The sequence below is a fragment of the Haliaeetus albicilla genome, chromosome 21, assembly GCF_947461875.1.
Source record: "Haliaeetus albicilla chromosome 21, bHalAlb1.1, whole genome shotgun sequence".
Classification (NCBI taxonomy): domain Eukaryota; kingdom Metazoa; phylum Chordata; class Aves; order Accipitriformes; family Accipitridae; genus Haliaeetus; species Haliaeetus albicilla.
This window is the reverse complement of record NC_091503.1, coordinates 25,983,442-26,006,186: the sequence shown is the minus strand read 5'-3', so window position 1 is coordinate 26,006,186 and position 22,745 is coordinate 25,983,442. Positions and strand designations below refer to the sequence as shown.

The window sequence follows — 22,745 nt, the reverse complement described above, 5'->3', positions numbered from 1 at the left end:
CAAGTACTCAGTATTTTTTTTTTAATGCTTTTACTAAAAGGAGAGTTTGGAAAAAAAACAAACCAACCCACAACAAAACCCACAAACCCTACACCCACTCTCTTCTCTCCTCCTACAATCTGGGGATTTTTGGTTCTCTCAATGAAGCTTTAAGGTCAGAAGAGTGTTTTCCAATGCAAGAAGATTAGACTAGTCCTGCTCACTTTGTAAGTTTGGGGGTTTTTTTTGTTTGGTTTCTTTTTAAATGATTTTCTGATGCTGAAATTTGTTAGTCTTTATTGTTCATTAGGGGCTAATTTCCAAGCAAGTACTTTCAATAGTTGAGGCAGCAATAACTGAAAACATGTCACGTGAAACAATTCTGCTAATTAAATAGCTAAGGCAAGGAAATTTAAAAACAAACATCCTTTGAATATCTGAAATATTAAGAAAAAAGTCTAGGCTTATCACATAAACACGGTGGGTGCTCAGCATATCTTCTCGGTACAAAAGCTCATATCATTGGCAATTTCTGCAATGGTGCAAGTCACTAAAATGGCATACTTTGACCAAGAACTAAATACCCATTCTATATGAGCTTTACTTTCATAAGTGGAATAATATTCTCATAAAATTATATGTATAACAGACTGTCAACAACCATCCACTTGAAACTTTGCCCTGTATTTCCACCTAAGTAAAACACATCTTACAGATAGGATGATGTCATCTCCTATCATCAATACAGAAATTCCTGAGTTCCTTGTCCCCTGTTGCAGCAGCTCTCATATTTCATAAAGATCCATAAAGAAAGTAGGTAGTGCGAGTGCACAGAATTAATACTTCCAGGAACATCTACTGAGGCCTACTTATGTACTCTATTGGCATAAGATTGAAACCTGTGACCTAATAGAATGGAGAATACAAATTCTTTGCTAAACAGGGATTACAGTACAGCATAACCCTGAATACCAGAGCTTAATGCTACATCAGAACCATGACTGTATCAAAAAAGAAACATATACAAATCCATGCCCTCTTAACTCACTCCACTGTAAACGTGAACTAAATCAGGAGGTTTAGAGGGGCTGTAATTCCAGTGGTACCATATTAAATTCAGAGCTGGTTTCAGACCTTAAAAAAAAAAAAAATCATGCTTTTTCCAGTGGGTACAACACCTAAAGGCTATGCTGACAGCAGTAAGCCTAGCTACAGTCCCCAAGGGAGTTGTGGAGTAGCATGTTAGGATAGGGAATAGGTGAGCTATGAATCAAGATTATTTTGTTCACTTGATATTTAGAGAACTAGAGCACTTCCACCAAGCAAGCCTGGCATTAATATGGGGTTTTCAAAACTACTGGGGCTCTAGCCTTCAAGCAAACACACAAGCCTGTTACACAAACTCCTTCTCCAGAAGCAAAGTACCTCTGACTTTCCATCTGTGTGATATAAATTTGCTCCTACTGATATCAAGCGCGTCCCAATTCTTCCTCTTGGCAACATCCCTTTCAGGATGGTAATATGTGCCTGCTGACAACTGACAGAAATTAAATGACTTGCCCAAGGGCTCAAAGACTTGAAGTCAAATCTCAAAAGTCCTTAGGTCCTTAACATTGGTCATCCTTCTGCCATCACTGCCGTTTTGTACTGATCATGCCAACTGCTTATGAAACTAATTGGCTGATATTTTTTTGGTAATAAATGGATATTTACAGCCTACCTCACAGGAAGATCGTGAGTAAAAAGAGACAGGCTCATCTTGAAATCAACTGTGATAAATAATTACCTATTACACAGAGAACTATGAAAGACAGACAAGGCCAGTACATATTAAAAAAACCCAACAAAACAAAACAAAAACACCACCTCAAAGAACATCAGTCACAGTTCCACAGAGGGACAGAACACTCTAGTTCAAGAACACTCCAGCCAGAGTTTGAAAATAATATTCACTTTTAATGTTTCATAGAGGGATTAGTATTTAATAGGGAAAACAAGAAACGTGTTGTGTTCTAGTACGGTCTGGACAACCACAGGAAGGCGGCCAGAAGCAGCATTAGTTGTGCAATTGCACAGACTTCAGGGCAGATTCACAGGGTGTCTTCACACCCTTCATCAGAAGTAAGCTGCTTGATTTGATTGAGCCAGCAAAGCGACCAATGCAGACAAAAGCTGATCCTGACAATGAAAGCAGACCATACCTGTTCCCAGTTGAGATAAGCACTAAAACAGGCCAGCATCTCGTTGCTTGCACTCTGCCTGACAACTAATTGCATAGCTTTGTTAATTGCACCTTGGAAGACAAATATGTCAGACCACACATTTATGATAAATAAAATCAATTTTTCTGAGTCTGGAAAGTCTAAGGAAGAAAAGAGAGAACAAAGTAAGTTTTTTACATTTAAAACCAGAAAAATATATACTCAGGCATTAAAAGCTAGTAATATAAGCAAGATAACTAGGAAAGAAGGCATAGAAGTCACGTAACAACTGCAGCCCAGGGAAGGGGAGTCATATTAGCACATCTCAGTCCCCAGATTAAATAAGAAAAAAAGACCCAGAACCCCCCCCCCCCTTAAGCCACCTCCCCCATTGTAATTTCACTCTTTTTTTTAAAGGGGGGGCAGGGGAGGGAGGAAGAGGCTTCCCTGGACTTTGCTGTGTAACAACAGTGCAAAAGGACCGTTCCTTTAACATTTTGGGGTTAGTCTGCCTTCATTCTTCTTACCACACTTTAGTTCACTAAGGAGAATGGTCTTGGAGCATTGAAACTGGATTCTTTTAGGATGAAATTAAACTGGAAGATGCACTCCAGAAGCCTACCTAATACACTCCAGTCACAAATGAGCACTGTGATCACTGGATCAAACTAGAGCTAGTCCAAAAGAAAAAAAAATAATCCTGAGATGCACAATAATGTGAAAATAGGGTCTTCAGTACAAATCCACAGTACTTGCTAACACCTTGCACACATACACCTATGAAATTCACATGAAAAAACCAACACCAAAACCTCTGCAAAGAACTTTCATGCAATTCAAACATGAAATCTGATATTGCTCAGCAGTTTTCCCAGACTCTGTCAGGGAAATTATACATTATACAAGTTATAAGTGAGCGTATATGAATGATGCATGTCAAAATTTATACTTCCATAAACACAAAAAGTGTGCTACTGATATAGTTGAAGAAACCTCATTCATTAAATTAATTCAGAGCAAGCATCTGACAACTATATATCCGGAACTATACAAGTAAGAGAGGATAGAGTTCCAGGCCATCAAAGGGAAGTTAATAGACCCTTCTGAACACCAAAGCAGAGATCATCAAGACAAAATATTAAGATAAAACATGAGCGTGTAGACTGCAAGCAATAAAAAGCACATTGGAATAAGCAAGAAGCAGCTATTACTATCATGCATGAAATGCAATACTGCAATACATATGCCTGAAACACTATTGTCACTATAAAAAGCTATAAAAAAAACAATGAAAACTGAAAAGCTATATGTGTCTTCCCTCTTCACTTCAGCATGACTTCTACATTTTTAGAAACATCTTAAGAACTAGAGAGCATATGAAAATACATCAAATCAAGAAGCTTTAATGGATTCACTGAGCATAAAGAATTTATAGAGTTCCACCCAGTATCTTGGATGGACCTCCTCTACTCTGAAGCCCCTCATCACATGAATGAAGAATGAACTTCTTTTTGTCAGAACAAGGACTGTTGCTAAACTAGAATTATCTACATGCTGCAACTTGAATTGCCTGCCCATGAATTTGGAACATTTAAAAGACTCACTCAGTGATGAGTAAGAGTTAAAGGGGCATCAACAGGAGAAAAGAAAAAAAGAATAAAGGAGGGGAAGAGAGGAGGGGTAAAAGGAAAAATAACCAAAGAAAGGTAACATTGAACTTATAGTCATTTAAGGCAGAATACCTGAAAGGAGAACAGAACAAAAAAGGATGGACAAGAAGTCAAGAAAACAGATTATGCCAGTCTAATGAAGTAGTACTGACTGTTTATAGTCAACTTGGCAATTGTGTGGCTGGCACGTAGCTCACACTTGTGTTGCCATAATTCTGGTGGGAATTAATATGTGAAACTACATGAAAGAGAAAACCCTAAAATGAATGCATTGTAATCAAATAAAAATAAACAAATTTAAAAAAACAACAAACAATGCTTAATATGTGTTTACACCTGTTCACACTCAAAAGATAACAATAAAACCACAGAACAACCACAACAGGAATTCATGCAATTGAAAGTATAGAATAGAAAATCATTCAACAAAAACCTGCATTTAGCTACTGAAGTTTGGATTTTACACAGAAAGAGAAAGGAAAAAAATGGGAATGCTTAATATTTGCAAGAGCCCCCAAAAAGACAAAGTACCAACGTACTGCAAAACAAAAGGCTTAACTGCTAGTTTAGACTAAGAAAAGATATCTGACAAGTAATAGTTTCTGACATGGTGCGGTATTAAAACTATTAACATGAAAAAAGTGAAAGGAGAGTTATGATGGACTGCATGAAGGACAGAAAAACAGGGGAGAAAACAGGAATTCCAAAAAGAACCCAAGCAAAAAAACCCAATCAAAAATATCCCAACCCAACAAAAAGAAGATAATTAAGAACAAAATAAAATCAAAATCCTTACTAAGATGAAAAAAAAGAGAAAAAGACAGAGATGTTATATGGAAGATAACCACTAACTGAAGCAATGAAAAATTGTAGCATTTTGCTCCCCAGTGCTCTCAAATTTTATTTTAATTTGAAATACAGATACCAGTATACTGTTTTGAGCCCTGGATGCTTCAGTATTTTCAAACTAAGTGAAGTCCTTCCAGAACTAAGACAAACTCTTAATTTAGTACAGTGATAGTATGTATATATTACCTTTGTTACCAGGAACAAAAGGAAGGGGAGGGAGGGGAAGTGAACCAAAAATTTAAAAACCCTCTCAACCAAGCGAGACTTTGGCTAATAGGAAGTAATAAAACTTTAAGAAGGACATTTTGTACAAATGCACTGGTTCTTGATCAAGGTATTGTTCAACTCCTGACACTATTTCAAGCCAATAAATGTTTTTAAATCACACTCGCTTTATCAATCAGTGCTTACTCAGTTAAAATAAGAAAATACTGATGAGCAAAAACTACGAAATTCCCCATTATCATTTTGGAGATGGTGGGGCAAAAATGAAAGCACAGAGGATCCTAAATAAAATATTTCTTTGGAAAAATGAGACTACTAAGAGCCCAGGTCATCACCAAACTGAGACACAGATGCGGAGGAACTGTGAGAAGGGAAATTTCTTCTAGAACAGTCTGTACTTCTGCACTATACAAAAAATTTCTAAGGAAAATGTCCCTTTCACAGGATTTTTGTTTGTTTGTTTTTACAAACATAATCATTCTGGTACACTACAGTAAAGACACGCCATATTTAAGATACAAGACCACTAAGCCATACTATACCTTCTTTAAGTAGGCTATAGCAGAAAATGCGGGCTCTTTCCAAATCTCCCAACTGTCGACAAATTCCTGTATAGACGCGACATAGAGCCTGATTGAAATTGTAATTTGTGGCATTCTTCTGAGTCTTGAGTTTATTGAGAATAACATGCAGCAAGGACTCTGCTAAATGCTATAAGGCACAACAAATATTGTTAGACTATTATATACTTGACTATATTTGATAGCATTATAGTAGTATGACAAGTAAAAAGAACTACTATCTTATTTGCAGGAATACTGTTTGCATACATATAAAAATGCAGAAAAGTAAATCAGAGGCAACCAGTGAAAGAGAAGAGCGAGGAGCAACTTCCTGGAATAAACATGCCTTAAAAAGATGCAGAATAGGACTACTATTCTTGAAATATAAATTGTTTAGTTACGCGATTAAAAACTATCTTCCTTAAACAAAAAGTGAGGGCAGGAATAATGACAGGTAGAGGAACCCAAATAACCTAATCAGAGCAAATGGAGCACCCTGACTCGGCTAATCCCAGAGCTACCACAGGAGGAAAAACAGCCCGTTGTCCAGGTGTGGGACTTACTAGATGGGTCAACGGCAGAGTCTCTCCCCAGATCCCCCTACACACTGCAGGAGTGGGGAAGGGGTGCTACTCTCTACAGTAACACAGGACTCAACACGAGGTGCAAGGAAGGAGAATATTGGGATTGTGCAAGACTTACTCTAGGATGTTTAGAGGGAGGGCTAAAAGTGGGGAGTAGAATGAGAGGCTTAGGAGCCAGGTGCTGGAGAGGCCACGGGTTTAGACTGGGTACCTGCAGACACCAGGGAGTCTGAGTGTTGGCTTCGTGAGGAACCAGAAGGTCCAAGCCATGTACCTGAAAGACCGGGGGTCTGAGAGTCAGATGCAGGTCAGGCCATAGGTCTGGACCAGCTACCGGAGGGATACATGTGCGCTTCTGTGTCTGTTAAGTCTGTCAGCGCGTGAGACAAGTGGGCAGAACAGGAGTCACCCACGGGATACACCGAGTGTCCAATGTTAGCTACTGGAGGGATCCATACTCTCCGTATATATATGCATATATTTTCCGCTACCAGGCTTTCACCCTGACCAGCCACAGAAGGGAACAAGATTAGGTGCACACTGTGTGCACGTGTACCTATTAGGTTCTATGAAGTTACCAGATTTGGCAACTCCTAACAAAGACGACCCCAGAACTTGGTAGCAACTTCTGTAGAGAACTTAATTACGTTCAAGAACTGAAACAGGGCAAAATGCTGCCATGCATCAGTTGGTGAATTGCTCTGCTGCAGGTCACAATTTATCTATGAGAAAGATGGCAATTAAAGTACATTTTTTCAACACTGATGCTAAGCACGTTCTGAGAAACAAACTAACAAAAGATTTTTCCAATAAAATTCATTTTAACAACCTGATGTAGAATAATACAGGTAAACACAGAATGAAAGGGTATGTCACTATTGTATATGCAATGCAGTTGATCTTACTTAATTGAAAAAAATAAAGGTAATTGAACCTTACACTTTTAGAGGAACTCCTATAATTGTTAATGCTATCCACTGCAAAAAATGCTGCAAAAATCAAGTGGTTTATGCATACATCAGGAAAGCAAACGTATTTACAAATGCAGTTTTGCATCTTGGATACCATTGAACAGTAATTTCTTGTGAAGTTCTGTATTTTCTGAAGTTATACAAGTTCAGATGTCTGATAACATTTCAAGACTACACTTTGGCACTGCAGATTGCTTGAACAATTGAGAATTCAAAACCTACATACTTATACTCTTTTCATCTGCACAGAAGTCATTATTAAAACACAAAATTAAAAATTAGGCTACTTACCTTGTTTTTTATACCAAATTCATAGACAACTTCTTTCTCTTCATCTCTCATTATTGGAATCTTTGAGATATTGCCAACATACACATGACCTTTAATAACCGGTAACAAGTCAAAACAGGATTCAGCAATTTTCTTCAATGCTGAAGAAACTTTCTGGCAGTCAGGATCAATAACCTTCTTTACTGGTAGTGATGCTTCTAAACTGGAACTGTGTGATGAATCACTGATTTCACAGCTTTTGTCATGGAAAGCCTCCTGCGTATCAGAGATTGTATTTTTAGGATTTCCGATAGCAGCAGTATCATTGGGCTCCAGCTTTGGTGGTTCACTGTCCAACCTCAGTCTCTTTGCACTTCTTGGCATAGATATTGGCAACGGTGTCCGTTTCTCAAGATGATTTGATGAGCTTGAAAACAATTGCTGATTTTGCACATCTTTATCTTGATCTTTGCTACTATCAGATTTCAAATTGCTCCCAGTTTTAACAAAAGCAGTTGATGTAGATGCAATTGCCTTGAAGCCACCTATTTGAGCCACAGGACCCGGCAAACTTTGGCTATCTGAAAAAGCACATCGATTAAGCTGAATATTGCCTTTCAGAATGTTTAGTGTCCTTGCCCTTGCAGACAGCTCTGGATACATAGTGTCCAATATTTTCACAGAGTTCTCCTGAGGAGCACCTGGAGCAGCACTGTCGGTTGCAAACAGAGGAAATCTTCCTGGGACGGGAAGTGCGTGCTTTGGAATGGAAGTACAAAATTTCAGAGGTGAGGAGCAAATCCTTCTACCTACTGCCATTTCTGAGGGTGAGGGAGGAGAAAATAAAAGAGCAGATTTTACTGTTGGAGTATCTCTTAATGGAGACATGAGAGGAGGAACAGGGGTTTCACGTAGTGGGGATATGAGGTCATCAAGAGGGGAAAGCAAAGAGGATCGACCAGTAGAAGACATTACGGGGGACATGGTACATGCAGCTTTTGGAGGAGTAGCAATCAAAGGCAGTAGCAAGGGGGGCAGAGGAGGACCCATCTCTTGCCTAATTTTATTTATAGTCTCGGATGAGCATTTTGTTGGCATAGAAGTATCAGCGTTAGCAAGAACTGGCTGAGTTTGTCTAACTTTGAGAGTCTTTGTTTTTCTTTTACCTTGAAACAGCCTCTTTGATAGCTTGGCATGCATTACTTGTGCAGTTGTCTTGGTTGAAACAGTCAAGATTTCAGATGGTTCTTGCTCTTTGCACTTCAATTTATTGCTCTTTTTGAGAGCGACATCCACGCAAGACTCTGACTCCAACATACAGAGCTTCTCAAATGCTGTTTTTTGTGGCTCAGGAGGCTGCCTAACTGTCTGACAATTGCACTCTACACCAGATAGGGCTGGATGTGGAAGACAATTGACACAATTTTTTTTTCTACTGTTACCATCTAGGATAACATCAGTGTTGTTTTCTCCTATGTTGGAAGCAGTGTGAGTTTGATGATGATTATATTCTTCAAACACTGAGACCCCCATATCAACACCGTGTAGTAGACCTTGCCCCACATTTGACTGAAGTTTTTCAGAATCATTTTCTTCTAAGAAATTGCCAAGTGCTAACATTCTTGAATTTAATTTACTGTCTTTTACAGCCAGTCTGCAAGTTTCTGGGAATCTGGTTAATGTCTGGCATAGTGGTAATCTATTTTTTGAAGCATTTGGCATCACAGGGCTTTCTTTTGATGTCCCAGTTTTTAACAGACTCTCCTCACTGTCATTGATGCATCCAGCTCTGTTAGAATCTACCATGCATTCATTAGCACCCTCGGTATTTTCGGAGGTTACTAATACATACTTTCTTTTCCAAGAGGCTAAGTCTTTAGGATAACCCTCCCCAACCACGTTTGACAACTCATTTGCAGTATCTGGAGAGCTGTTTGTTTCACAGCCTGTATACATATCCACCACAGTGTCTGCTTTTGTATGACTAACTGTCAAAGTATTTCCTGGGTGCATTGCTGATTGAAGTTCACATCCTTGGTAATCAGCATCAACAATCGAACCAGTTTCCAGAGCACCCACTGCAATTCTCCTGGAAGCTCTCAGTTCCTTTCTGAACATGGGAACTTCTTGTGTAGAACAGTCTTTCTCTTCAGATTCATTGCTCTGCTCTGGCATATCAAAATCATTTTTAGACCTTTTTATGGCATTTTTCCCAGATGGCTCAGAACTATTCAATTCTTTGCTTTCTCCCCCAGCTGTTAGTGAACCAGTTGTAGAAGGTTCTGTTCCAACTTTCCACATAGAAGTCCTGCATCCTGATTCTTGACATTCAGACTTTTGAAGAAAAGTATTCTTATTATAAGAGTTTGGATCCAGGATCTGTGATTTAACAGGTGCCTGAGGTTCTTTATCTACTGGCTGCTCCTTCTCAGATGGAATTTTCACTTCATTCTTGTGTACGTATTCCCTCTCAGGGCAGTCCGGTTCTTTGCACATGTTGTCTTTTTCAGCAGATAGGATCTCAGCACCCTCTTCCAAGTTTTCTGAAGAACAGTTAAATGCACTACCTGTAACACAATTTTTATCTTCTTTGTTCTCCCATGTATGGGAAAAGGCAGCCTTTTCTGTGAAATCAGTTTCAGCAAAACTGACAACTTCCTGAAGATGGAAATTTTGATCAGGAGGCATGGTGGATTCCAAGCCAATTCCCACTTGCACAGGAGAATCTGTTTCTTCAGTATTTATACAGCCCATCTCCAAGTCCCCTTGAGCAGAAAAAGCCAAGCCACTATTAAAATCCATTTCTGAATGGCAGATGATCTCTGAAACATTATTTTTCTTCACAACATTCTCTTCCCAGTTAAACGAAGTGGAACAAGTCTCAGTCACCAATTCCTTGCTTTGTTTATTTAATTCCCCTTTTATTTCATCACATTTAACATTTTCAGTTACCAAGAACTGATTCAGAGGTTTTGCAAATTGTGCTTCAGAACTAAGATTACTTTCTACTAAGACAGATTCAATGGTATCCACTCTTTCTAACAGCTCATTGCTTTCCTCTTCAAAATCTTCTGGATTAACTTTGAATTCAGTCTCTTGAGATTCAAACACTCTGAAGTTTTGAGTTTTGGACAATCCGCATTCTAATGCACTACACAGGTTTTCAGGTTGTTTTATTTCACCTTCTATTTCTGTAAAATCTAACACAGAGGATTCACACTTAGCTACACTGCTTTCTACATCAGTAATGCATGCTGTCTTTGGCAGCGCAAGTATACTTTCCAAGTCTGACTTCCCTTGCGATGAATTACTACCATTTTCTTCCTGGTGTGGTTTGCCTTTTAAGTACCCCCCCTCCTTTATATCTACTAATTTTCCATTTTCTGCACTATGGAGTATCTCTGATGATTCAGCTATTTCTAGAACACTTTCGCTGTTAAATTTCATGGCTAGTTCAATAGTCTCAGGTCTGGTTATATTCATGTCTTCAGTTTTGAGGTGTGCATCATCTTTTGGAAAGGCTGACAAAGCAGGCCTCTCCATATGTACATTTTTGTCTGTGTCATCCATAGACAATAAATTTCTGATGCCTTCAGTAGCAGGTACAGGTAAGTAATGTCTAGAGACTTTAACAGTCTCTGGTTCACATTTACTGTCCGCTTCATCTTTTATTGTTTGCACGCATTGTTTCTCCAGTATCTCTTCACTGTCATGTTTTATTTCAGGGCACTCGGAGTGTGCAGACATCTCAATATCTCCAGTGTCTGCCTCAGTCTCCATAATTATTCCCTCCCCATGACGCTGTATCACTAGGTCTTTAGAACACTCCACTTCACAGAAGGATTTTAAACTACTGAAATCAGACAATACATTTTCAGAGAGCTCGCTCTCATTATTTGCCTCTGCACAGAGTCCTTTAATCTGTATTGCAGCTGTTATTTTCTCCCCAATTATCACTTCTTTTATGTTTTCCCCTACATCACTTGCCATATTAGTAACTTCAATTACATTTTTTGATTCATTTTCACCCACTTCATTCTGTATCAACACATCAGATTTCTCCTCAGAACCTTCACTTTGAAGCAGAATGCATTGCTCAGGTGGCAAATGAGTAACATTTTGGGGAACAGATACTGCCCTGGGAGTTTCTCTCTCTCCTGATAACCCATTGCTTTCTGCTTTCATGAATTCACCATGCTCTTCATGTGTACTCTCATAATCAACAGCTCTGATTAAGATTACATTCTCCTCTGTTTGCGCTACCTCACTACATCTTTCCAACTGATTTTGAGGCTTGAAACTGTGTAACATAAAATCAGCCGAAGAACCTCCCTCTTCACTGTGGATGTCCTCACTATCTCCTTTCTTTTCTTCAATGGCTTCCAATTCATCTGCTGTTGCTTCAGTTAATTCCCTCTTCTCAGTTTCCATATTCTCAGAATTCTCCTCCAAACAATCTTTGTTAGTTTCCATGTTTGTAATTAAAGCAGCAGCTTCAGCTTGCTTTGTTTCAGCGTCTCTCTCCTCCGTGCTTGACATCTTTGGACCAATATGAACATTATTTTCATTCCAACTCAGGTTACATGAGATTTCTGCATCAAGACCTTGCTGGCATGATTTGCTCTGTCTGTTAAACTCCTCATTGTGGCTGAATACATTACAACTCTGAGGCTGAACTTGGTCTTCTTGTAAAATATCCTCCACTGCAGAAGCACTGCAATCAACTTCTTCATCGCTGGAACCTGTGACTTCTCCAAACAACATATCCTTTAATGAAAAATACAAAATTAATATTCCAAAGCCCAGTATCAGTTTTAAGGTCTACTTCTCTAAACAAACACACTGGTGGCCCTCACATGTAGTGGTTTTCAGAGATTAAGGCTGATCAGCAGAATTACATCTTTCTCCCTCATTGTTCTTCATAGCAAATGGAAAGTACCTCTGTGAAAAGTCAGAGACTTCTTTACCTACCTACTATCATTCTAAGATTACTGGGAAACAACATCTAGCAGGCTCCCCTTGACTTTCAAGCTATGGAATTTTGCTATGAAAGCTGTGCTTATACCCAACAGGAGTTGGGACTGTAAGCCTGCAACACTGGGAAAAGAAATTATGACAGCAGTTGAGACACAGGTGACTTTGTTTTAAATATACATCTGAAAATTATGTTTCGCTTCCTTCCACAGGCAGTATGCTAGAAGGTAAAAAAGTATCTATATGGATCTAAACACTCACACAGAGACCCTTTCAGGGCATGAGTAACTAATACTGATACTCAAAAAAAATAAAAAAAGCCCAGGAATATCAAATCATTATTTTTGCAGTAATTATATGACCAAGTTAGTGCCAAGTCAGACACATCCTGAAACTCACCTGTGTAGTTGGTGGTGAAAGCCGTACTGGAGAAAGCAGAGCAGGGAGAGGCCTGACCCAATTCAATATATCCATCACATTTCCACCTGGGCCCTTTTGCTCCTGATCAGAGAAGTCTGAACTGCTGTGTGCCCCATCTGTCTGTATTATCACACCTACAGTTTTATCTTCACCACTGCGCAGACATTCTTCAGTAGGCCTGTTCTCAACACAGTCACCTCCAAAAGGCTCAGTACTCGCTTGAAGTTGCATGGCTGTTAGAGAATTTTGCTTTCCAGCACTTTCCAGCGAAGAATACCAAGGTAGCGTTTTGCCATCACACTTCCTGATCTTTTGGTGGATTTGTACAGTTTCTAAGACATAAAAATATTGTTAAGAATTTTTTCCCCTCCCATTTTTCTTTATAGAGATAATACATCATTAGTAATAAGAATGCATTACTATCTTTTCAAGTGATGTTCCCATAGACTAGTAATAAGAAGCACTTAATGTCACTTTCAGAAATATTTTCCTTACAGAGATCAAATGTTATCATTAACAAACAATTCTTTTTTCATGAAAAAGGTATACGTCTGTGCAAACAGCTCCCCCCAAACCACTTTCTGACTTGGATCATTAGGACTATTCTTACCAATTTTTCTTATCAGGAAGGGCCATAGTGGGTAGGATTGAAGGTCCATTCAGCTCAATGATTTATTTCAGTTTTAGCCCAGTAACTGATGTTCAGGAAAAGCAGGACAAGCATGCACTGACATTCCCCACTCAGGCTGTAATTCTCAGCTTAAAGCAACCTGCAGCTTTGAGCCAGCAGCTGTACTTGCAGACCAGTCACAATTATACCCTGCCATAAACACGGTACCAGAGTTCTTAGCTATATTCCTAGTTTTATGATTTAAAACGCATACACTTTTAAAGTGTTTGTTCTTTAAATTCCAATATTGAGTCTAATCATACAAGATTTTGTCTTTAATGGTGTGGCTTAAAGCTGAACCCTTAAAAAAACCCCAACTTTCTTAAAAGTGAGGTTTTCCCTGCAACATACCTATGCACAAAGGAGTTTGAACCACTAAGACAATGAAAGATACTGAGCAGCTGACAACCCTTTCAAGATAATATCAACTATACCAGTTTTATACAGTTATTCTAGTAGAAAGAAAGCATGTCCAAATGCTCTGTGTGATTCTTTGCATTGTACTTTTGGTTTGTTCCTTCTCAAATCACACTTTTTATTATTTTACAGTAAGCCATTTCTTAATGCATGCAGACAAAACACATTGCCCCAGGAAAGTCTAAACAGTAGAGACAAAGAATTTAAGTATCAATTGTAATTGTGCTAGATACTTTTAACAGTGAAAAGGTGGCCCAGTTTTCTGAACTTTAAATTCTATGATTTTATAAAAAGAAAAGATTACCTCCAATAAAACAGTAGAAATCAACAATCCCAAAACCCCAGTGCGCCACATGGAACTAGAACCTACTCTGTAGCATTTGCAATATAAGACATTTGTATGTGTGACCTTGTTTATAGTGCTCACAAATACTACTGGATGCAATATCAGCAGTATTCAAGCAAAGGATCAAGCCTTTCTGTGTACATCCAAGTACCATCCCACAGTATAAAGAACAGCACATGCACAAAATGGTTTTGAACAGAGCGTGTATTGATTTAATTGGCACAACTTGCATTCTGTTCGAAAAATAAAAAAGAATAGTGTGCCTCATTATTGCTGTCGGTGCTTATCCACTACTATAACTTGCAGAGATACTCCTGAAGCAGCATCAATGGTAGCATCAGATTTGAAATACTAATTTAATTTGATAGGTGAAAATGACCTCCCAGAGATCTGTCTCCCAATAACCTTTAAGCACATTCTGATGTGTTGGCTCCACTAAAGGAGTTAGTAGGAAAATTGATCAAACCCCCTATTTCCAAGATCCATATCTCTCTATCACCTCATTTTCCCCCAAGGTAAGTAAGCTCTGATATCTCCTTTGGTCAAAGCAGCATCTTACAAGTTTTAAGATCCAGGCTGACAAACGAACTGATATTCTCTGGAAAAGATGCTTCAGCAATACTACCATCAAGATGATTTGATCTCTAAGATGAAACCATTGTAATATGGGACAAGAAATTAGGGCAAACTCATTAAGACCCCTTTTTTTTTTGCTAGAAGATTGCATCTGTAAACATAAGCATTTTGCTATTATGAATCCAAGGTAATGGCCACTTTCATGAGAGGCAGAACAAGAAGATGGCTGTCCTAGACTGAAAGTGGGGAAAAAACCAAACCAAACCCAAAGCAACAGAAAGTAAGATAAATTTCTACGATATCTAGCCATCCAACAAAAGCAAAAGAGGGACTGACTAGAAGAGACTGTTATGGACAATTGCTTCTTTTTGTGAAAATATTGTAGTTTCCTTGAGAAGATGTGAATAGTAAAAGATGGGACAGGATGCCTGGAACCTAAAGTTCCCCTTGTGGTGAATGGGAAGAGGATGACACTAGAACCTGATACCCCTGAAATCACCCACATTTCAAACTCTTCAGTTTCTTGTGCTTGTTCCTGTCATTTCATTGACCCTTGATCAAGAAATCAAATTCAGAATCTCAGGGGACAACTGTCTAGCTCAGTTTTGGAGCTGAAGCCACAGATCTGCTGGATTAAACTGGTGGGAGTGAGGCTGATAAACTGGCTTATGAGCTGGTCCTTATATTTTGGCACCTCTGAAGTGGATTCCACTGGAACACAATCTGGAACTAGATTCATTGGGATCTACACTGGTAGCAAATTTTCAGACTTAACAGGGTGGGGAGACAGGATAACAGTTCACCTTCAAAGCTCTTAATAAGGCAGGGTACTTATCCCAGACAGTATCTCTACAGCCTGAGTTACAGAAAACTGAAGTAGAAGAGAAAATAAAAGAAAAATGAGAGATTAATAAGCACACTCTGGAGAGACAACTAATGCAGTTTCAAGGCACCTATTACTCTTGAGGGCAGAAGGAAAATGACATCTGTTATGTGAAGTTAAAGCAGTTCAAGTTTGCTGTGAACCTGCATGGGGATAACTACTCAGATTATTTTTTGTTATTATACTGAATATCATGTTACAAAATTAAAGCTATCACCAAATTATACGTTTTGTTTCTCTGTAGGACTGTCTTTTAATATGAAAATTAATGCACCATTATCTATTATTATTCAGGCAGGAATGAATGAAGAAAATGGTGGTAACAGCTTCTTAAATTTTACAATCCAACTATGTTACCATGTGTTTGTTTCAGACTAAAAAGAGTGCTTGCATCCCATAATTCACATTATATACTGCAGTTTATAATGATATAATAATTAAGGTATAAACATGAGAGGTGAGTTTTGACTACTTAGAAATAGTCAAAGCAGCTGATAGTAAAAGAATTCGATTTCTCAATTGCAACAGCAGATTACAACAGCTTTCCTTCAGGAGACCTTTCCAGTTTATTTGGCTGTTCAAATTAATATTTGCAATTATTTTCAAATATTCTAATCACACATGTACTTGCCCAGGCAATCATTAAGGAAAGTATTTAAGTCTGTCAAAAAAAGTGTCATGCAAATAGTACCCAACCTGATGATATCCCAGTAAGACTAAATTAAGGCACTTGCATATTAATAAATTCACATTTACTGGAACCTACCTTCTGTAACAGTCAGTCTTCTTTTTTCAGGCCATGCCTTATCCTGAATAGAAGCTGAAAAAATGTACCAATATTTATTTTTGGTCAGAAAAAGAGACCACCTCAAGAAAATTCAAGACTTTGCATGCCATCTCACCCAAGACAGGATCATTTTCCTGATTCTCTCTTTTTCCTGTTGCACTGTCAATGCACATCCAGAGTTCTTCTAATAAGAGCTTTATTTTTTCTGTTAAAATAAATATTTTTATGAATTGAGGAAAACTTTGATTGCTCCGAGAGCTAAGAATTTATGTTTCTTTATTTTTACTCAGAACACATACATGCCTACAACAAAATACAAAATACACACAACAAAAATTAAGACAAGGGACATAGGGGCATTTTAGCTTCAGAGAAAGAGAAATGCTAGATGCCACTGAGAGAATGGATCCTGTATTGGCCATAGCCACACAGCAGACTGAAGGAACCATTGCAGAATGCTTTAGCTTTTCCTTTCTACAGTGAGGGTTGCAAAAAGTTGTAGCAGCACCCAGAGTAAAACGTAAAAGCAGATTTGAATGTAGCATTAGTGAAATTAAACAGCTTTCTAAAACAACTCAGGTGACATGAACATAAATGGGGGAGGAAATCTTTTAGGAAAAAAGTATTTATATCACATTCTTTATGCACACTCAGTAGTAACTCATCTTAGTCTTATCACGGAGTAACAGCACATTAAATATACCTGAATTAATTATCAGGCCACAACTTTAGTAAACATTGTCTGGAATTCTAACATCACCATTGCTTGGTGATGCCAAATTACCTAGTTCCGGAACAAGAAGGGCAGGTAGAGAGGGAGAAACAGACCAAAAACTCAACTAAATACACAAGCACCTCACCTACTTGTGCCAAAACTATCATCAGATCCAATGATCAGGAACTGAGACTATTGGTTTTGTGCCAATTCCATAATTCAAAGACCACTGCAAACTGCTACTATTTTATGAAGAGATATATTAAAAAAACCCTCAGCACATAAGCAGAAAACCTGCCAAATTTTCCATGACAGCTATTAACAACAGTAACGATTTCTCATCAGTAATAAAGCCTTGCTGCTATTTGAAGTTCAAATTAGAGTTCAGATCTTAATTTTCCCATTTTGCCATTAATTAAAAATTAAAGGACTAAATTGGGTACCAATTTAGTACAATCCAAAAGGCAGTAAAAATATACCAAGACACACAAGAACTGACAAGGTCTACCTTTCTCAGAAAAGTTTAATTTTGGCAACAAACTTTATATACAAATATTGCAAAGCAAGAAATAGAACAGGTAAGTTCTTCTTTTGCCTGAAAACTGCCTCCAGAATTTCTAAAGAATTCAAAAGCAATACCAGTATTTTAAAAGACTGCAAAACTGCAAAAAATAAATTTGCTTAAAGTTTGGCCTCAGTACTTTAGAAGAAGTTTAGCAGGAATTTGCTACATTACACAGTTAGATTCAGATAAAGTCAATAGGTTAAGAAACAACTACTTCCACTTGATTTACAGAGCCTCACATAGAAATTGTAGCAGATTACACTCCTATCTTGTGTCTTTTGCTTTGCATGCTTCATGATTTCAATGAGCTTCACAGACAATGGGATTGTTTGTATTTTTCTCAGTATTTGCATTCTGTTTAATATTTGCACTTCAATTGACTTCACACACTCATGGTATAGACTAGTCATTTTAATGACTCAAGTATTTTCCTTATTGCAAAACTAAAAATAGTAATCTATTACATTAGTCCTTCATCAATGTAACATATCTGTATTAACCACATCTGCTCTTACAGCATTTCTGTCAGTATCCTCTGTTTCCAAAAACACAACTCCAGAAGAGTAGCAATAAATTCATAATGGTTGGTTCTGCACAGAGAAGGGTCTTGCAAAAAAATCTTACCTTTGTCTATATCTGTTGTAAGATCTTCACTTGAACTCTGGGTCTCCGCATGCTTAACTATTAAAAAGAGGAGAGGGGGGAAGTGAAATGTTCAAATGGAACAATACTACACATAAATCTGAAGGCAATCAAAGGTGAACACTTACCTTTTCTGCACTTCTCTTTAAGTACACCATCAAGTTTTCCCTGTTAAAATTAAATAATACTAATTTTTCATGCCATACATAGTTTGTAGAGCATCTACTCTTAATTAGCATGAAATCTAAATCGGCATTTCAAAGGTCATGCTTCAGTTGGAAAATTTCTATCTCAAGGTGAATTGCTATGTTTAGTTACTCAATATCCCCAACAAATGTAATTTTACTATTTCAGTATCTCTATTACTAGTAGCTTCCTTCCCCCCACCCCCGCAAGAAATACTAAAAGAAGCTTCATCCAAAAGACCAGGAAAGTCTTACTTGTGCCTTCTTTAGTTCCTTTTCAAGCCTTTTCTTTTCAGTTTTCAGTTGTCTGAAGTCCTGTGTATGCTTTGTTGCAGCCTCTTCAAGAAGGAGAATGAAAATGCAAGTTAGAAACTACAATATATAAGGGACAACTAATTTAAGTAATATTGGTCACCAGTTTGCAAATCAAATTACCAGAAAAATAATAATGATAGTGTGAAATACAAATCTACTGAAGTTATATTTTGGCTCATTTGGACAAAAACTCATGCATACAAGTATGTCATCTTCCACTGCATAATTACTGTTCTGAACTACTGAAATACATGTATTAGTTTTCTCACTTACATGCAAGAATGAACAGTGGGTCATATTGTAATGATACTGTACTGTAGAACAATATACAAGTGAAAAAAGGGAATAAAATTAAGAATGAGGTGCAATGTTTTTTTCATGTGTTTTATTCTCCTGTTTAAAGGAGGGCTCTGGTTCAAAGATGAAACACTACAGCCAACTGCATTAGAAAGATGTAGATAGCACTCAAGACTAAAAATCAGAGAAGAGTACCGTATCTCTTAATGTCTAACACACCTGGGAAGAGTGCAGATGGATGGGAATAAAGAGTGCAGGGCAGGGAAGTGAGGGCTGAACGTGAGGCTCCTAGGGAAATTCTCAAGCGAGAGAGATACTTGAGAGAGCTCCTGAGAGATCAGCTTAGTGACTTATACATGGACAGCAGAGAAAAGACAGATGGAACTTGCCTGCTGATCAGATCATGTCACAGAAGAGGGCATATCAAAAGAAAGAGCATTAAAAAGGCAGCTCAAGTGGTAGTTGACAAGAAACAATCACAGGAAAATTTCAGATTGACAAAAGATACCAGGTTAAAATACGGGGTCTGGGATATTTAATGAACACAGAAAAGAACAAAACAGATAAACTAGTCACTCAAATTGGACTTACTGCAAACTATCTCACAGTATTTTGTTCTAACCCTGCCAGAATTTGAGTTTTGAGGGGCAAGAGGGTATAAAAACCTTGCTGCCACATAATGGAACTCCAAAATGCTCATAAAAATAAACACCCTGTACCTGTACTTTACAGTAGGACTTGTATCTAACACCAAGATACAAGTCACTCAGTTCATTGTACTTTAAACTGTGGTAAGCACAGCTGTAAGTGTGCCACAAATGGAAATATTTGCCCTGCCAACTAACAGTACAGTGAGTTAAGTATCAGAATGCTTTAAGCATATCCACCCTCTACTAGCAAAACAAGAAAAACACTGTGCCACGAGGCCAGTGCTTTATCTTTACTTAAAAACAAAACAAACAATCTAAAACCCAATTGCCAGAATATTTAAAAATCAGAAAACATGTGTCAGGATCACTACATATTTAAATATGATCATAACCATGACTAGAAGAATCCTGCTAAGATTATAAGAACACTGTAGCACATGCCCTATGAAAACAGACTCGTTCAGCTAGACTTAATTAGCTTGAGAGGAAAAAAACCACCACCAACAACAAAAGCCTTAGAAGGGATCCAAGAGCAGCTTTCCTGTACCTACAAGGAAGCATCAAGAAGATGGAACGAGACTGTTCAGTGGTACATGATGGGAGGATGAGAGACATCAGGCATAAGTTGAAACAAGACAGTTTCCAACTGGCTATAAGGAAAAGCTTTTTCTCCATGAAGACAGTCATGTAGTGAATGAGGTTGCCTGGACAGGCTGGGCAGACTCCATCCTTTGAGGTTTTCATGACCAGAAGTTCCCTTCCAACTTCATTTACACCATGTGCCTAAGATACTCAACAGAAAACATTCTGCAAGAGGGATGATTCAGAGACTAAGTCCCATGCATAGTACTGCCCTATCTTGCTCCTTGGGGCCTCAGTTAGAAAGTTGCGGTTACTTCTTTGGATAAAAAAGGAATCAAGAAATGGAGTAGGACAACAGCACAGCAACACAACGTAGAAAGTTACCTTCAAGTTTCTTCACTTTTGTTTCCAGTTTCTTTCTCCTGTTAAAAAGAAGGCATTAATACATCATTTTTGTTAGAATTATGTTGCATGAAAAGCCAGAAAAAAAAAATCTAGCCATTTCAGAGAAAACACTTCCTAGACCCAGGACCTGTGAGACCAATGTGTCCCTGAAGTTGAAAACTTAAATCAGTGGCATGTTGCTGACATTCTCACAGAAACAGCTGTATCTGTTACAGAGGTAAGAGTTTGCTCTTAAGAGAGTCAGTCCACTAATCCAGGGATATAAATATACCTTCAGCTACAGCTTGGAGTTACAAACACAACCTGAGAAAGCTGGCTTCTGGTTTTTGCATTTCTATGATGTAATGCAGACAGGTTAGTTTTACTCCTTAAAAACAATTAAGCCTTGCTTACAATCAATAAGACCTAAGCAATGAGATAATCAGGATTAGCCTTCAGGATCACTTATGTCCCACAACTTTTGGTTCAGAATATCCAGGTGTTTACTACCAAACCAAAACAAAAAAAATTATGCATCCTGAACAATTTTAATTTCAGCATTTCCAACTCTACCTTATATGTAAAACACACACAGAACTGGAAAATAAAAAAAAGTAAACACTTCTATTACTTCCTTCTGTTAAACCCCAGTATCCCAGAAACAGTTTCTAAACTCCTGTGACAAGTAGAGGACTCTGTCCTGACAAACACAAGCTCCCAATGCTCACTGATCACTTTCATGAAGAACACAGTTCATCCATTCCTCATATTAAAACTTGTATAATAGATTGAGATTTACAGCCTAAGCCTTTCTGGATGTGTAAGCTTTAATCATCACTTCAGACATTAACTGGAATACATTTGAAAACCCACTCAGAAACAGGATGATTGACCACCTTTGCCATGGTCAGTATCAAAGCTTTCATACTATAAAGTCATAGACCAATGCTCTTCGGCCTTCTCAGCCTGAACAGGTTCATGCTTAACTCTCTCTATACTCAGATGATAGCTTTGACAGTCAAGGTGAGAATTTCAGAAACAAATCCTCATAAAACATCTTTGCAGAAAAAAAAAAAAAGGCTGGCAGGGGAGAGTTGTCCTTTAGAAGATAGCAGGTAATGAATTCTCTGTAGATTATCTTCTGACCTACACACAGAAGTGCTGCATCTACAATGTATGGACACTGGAAGCAAGGACAGGCAACATGGGAAAACTACAGAGATGCTGTTCACCATTGAAGCGAGAAGATTCGTGCAGCCAAAGCTCAATTAGAGTTCAAGCTGGCCAGTACTCTGAAGGACAACAAAAAAGGCTTTTTAAAATATGTTAACAGCAAAAGGAGGATCAGAGATAACACTGGTCCATTACTTGATGAGGTCGGTCACCTCACAAATAGGGACATAGACAAAGCAGAGGCATTTAATGCCTTCTTCACCTCTGTCTTCAATACCGATGATGGCCCTTGAGACCCCCCCGGTGCCATGTGTTGGAAGACCATGACTGGGGGGTTGATAAACTCCCAGCCAACTCTGAACTTGTTCAAGACTTGCTGCTCCTGCTGGATGCACGTAAGTGTATGGGGCCCAATGGGATTCACCCCAGGATACTAAAAGAGCCGGCCAATATCATCACAGGGCCTCTCTCCATTATTTTTCAATGGGCTTGGGCATCTGGTCCCAGTTGAGTGGAAGCTGGCAATCATTGTCCCAGTTTTCAAGAAGGCTAAGTATGAAGACCTTGGTCATTACAGGCCTGTCAGTCTCACATCAGTGCCAGGTAAAGTTATGGAGAAGGTTATTCTGGGAGTTATTCTAAAAAGAGACAACATAGTCATTGGTCATAGCCAGCATGGGTTCACAAGGGGGAAGGCCTGCTTAACCATCTTAATTTCCTTTTATGACAAGGTCACCCATCTAGTTGACCAAGGGAAGCCAGTAGATGTGGTGGTGGGTTTTTTTGATTTTAGCAAAACTTTTGATACTGTCTCCCAGCACACAGCTAGACAAGTCCATAATACATTGGGTA

General features: G+C 38.3%; 1 protein-coding gene across 5 annotated transcripts in view; it reads right to left on the bottom strand.

Annotated features, from left to right (window-relative positions):
• The window catches only part of ICE1 (interactor of little elongation complex ELL subunit 1), a 35,410-nt gene that overhangs the window by 4,554 nt on the left and 8,111 nt on the right, over positions 1–22,745 (bottom strand). For 2 of the 5 annotated variants that reach the window (XR_011329226.1, XM_069809294.1), the window contains exons 7-16: positions 20,721–20,758; positions 18,748–18,830; positions 18,436–18,475; positions 18,290–18,346; positions 16,501–16,590; positions 16,365–16,418; positions 12,686–13,038; positions 7,334–12,079; positions 5,467–5,635; positions 2,181–2,341 (exon numbers count right to left, since the gene is read on the bottom strand). Coding sequence is in view for 3 of the 5 variants with exons in the window: in XM_069809294.1 (XP_069665395.1) it covers positions 2,181–2,341; positions 5,467–5,635; positions 7,334–12,079; positions 12,686–13,038; positions 16,365–16,418; positions 16,501–16,590; positions 18,290–18,346; positions 18,436–18,475; positions 18,748–18,830; positions 20,721–20,758 (5,791 nt within the window). In the remaining 2 variants the exon portion in view is untranslated. The other 3 variants (XR_011329227.1, XM_069809295.1, XM_069809296.1) reach the window with 2 other exon arrangements.